Source organism: Aphanomyces invadans (genome assembly GCF_000520115.1).
Source record: "Aphanomyces invadans strain NJM9701 unplaced genomic scaffold supercont1.83, whole genome shotgun sequence".
NCBI lineage: Eukaryota > Oomycota > Saprolegniomycetes > Saprolegniales > Verrucalvaceae > Aphanomyces > Aphanomyces invadans.
Genome location: NW_008580228.1, coordinates 106,231 through 107,468, shown reverse-complemented (window position 1 = coordinate 107,468; position 1,238 = coordinate 106,231). Strand labels below are relative to the sequence as shown.

Genomic DNA, 1,238 nt, shown 5'->3' with positions numbered 1-1,238 from the left:
CCGACGATCTTCATGCAGTCCTTGCCGTTGGTGCCGCACGGCGTGTTAGAGGCCAAGTTTTGCCAGCCAGTGGGGCCGCCGTGCTGGAAGCCGGGGCAGGTGTTGGCCCAGTCTTGCATCTTGGACGCCAAGGCGTCGTCCCAGGTCACGGGGCCCAGACCGTGGGCGGCACGGATCTTGTTCGTCTGGTGAATCAGTTGGTCCTTGACGGTGGTGCCAGTAGCGGGGGACGGCGAGGGTGGTTTCGACGTAGGCATAGGCGCTTGCGTGGTGGAAGGCACGGCGGTCCTGGGCTTCTTGGACTTGGGCTTCTTTGTCTTGCACTTCTTGGTCCTGCGACGCTTATTGCAGCGACGCTTAGTGGTCGCGGGGGTGGGCTTCCTGGTCGAAGGAGTGGGGGGCTTAGTTGTTGGGGCTGGCGAGTGAACCAACTCCGGATACGATACGCTTTCGGCGACATTGCACATTCCCTTGCCGCCAACGCCTCGCTGCAAGTAGATGTACCCGTTGTCACCCCACTGAGCGCCCCACGAGTTCTTGATCTTGAAGTAGTCGCTCGAGGACGTGCCGTAGCCGACCGCAATGACGGCATGGTCCGAAGGCGCGCCGGGGCATTGGGTCACCACTACGCGATTCCACAGATTCAGGCAGCAATTCGACGACTACGCCGTCAAACTCGCCTTCAACTCCACCTTGGACATGCCGGCGATCTTGGGGACCTTGGGGTACTTCACGGGCGTGTTGTAGTTGCACCAGACGTAGTTGCCGTTGACGCACTCCGACCACCCGCACGCGATCGACTTGACTTCGGGGCTCATCATGTTGGAGAAGTGGCCGCACGTAGACCAGTCGCCGTTGCACGAGTTGCTCGCGTAGTTCCACTTGGTTTCTTCTTGGTCGTACCACATCCAGGACGCCCCGACGATCTTCATGCAGTCCTTGCCGTTGGTGCCGCACGGCGTGTTAGAGGCCAAGTTTTGCCAGCCAGTGGGGCCGCCGTGCTGGAAGCCGGGGCAGGTGTTGGCCCAGTCTTGCATCTTGGACGCCAAGGCGTCGTCCCAGGTCACGGGGCCCAGACCGTGGGCGGCACGGATCTTGTTCGTCTGGTGAATCAGTTGGTCCTTGACGGTGGTGCCAGCAGCGGGGGAAGGCGAGGGCTTACGGCTGGTCGTCGAGGGGGAGTTCGATGTAGGCTTGGGGGCACGCGTGGTGGTCTTGGGCTTCACAGTCGTGGGGCG

At 62.0% G+C, this 1,238-nt stretch overlaps 1 protein-coding gene across 1 annotated transcript; it reads right to left on the bottom strand.

Moving 5' to 3' along the window:
- Positions 1 to 45: 45 nt before the first annotated feature.
- Positions 46 to 1,037, bottom strand: H310_14742 (hypothetical protein; the record flags this gene model as incomplete). Its single annotated transcript, XM_008882668.1, has 3 exons — positions 46 to 333; positions 429 to 625; positions 677 to 1,037. The coding sequence occupies 3 exons, from the start codon at positions 1,035 to 1,037 to the stop codon at positions 46 to 48; spliced, it is 846 nt and encodes a 281-aa protein (XP_008880890.1).
- Positions 1,038 to 1,238: the final 201 nt, after the last annotated feature.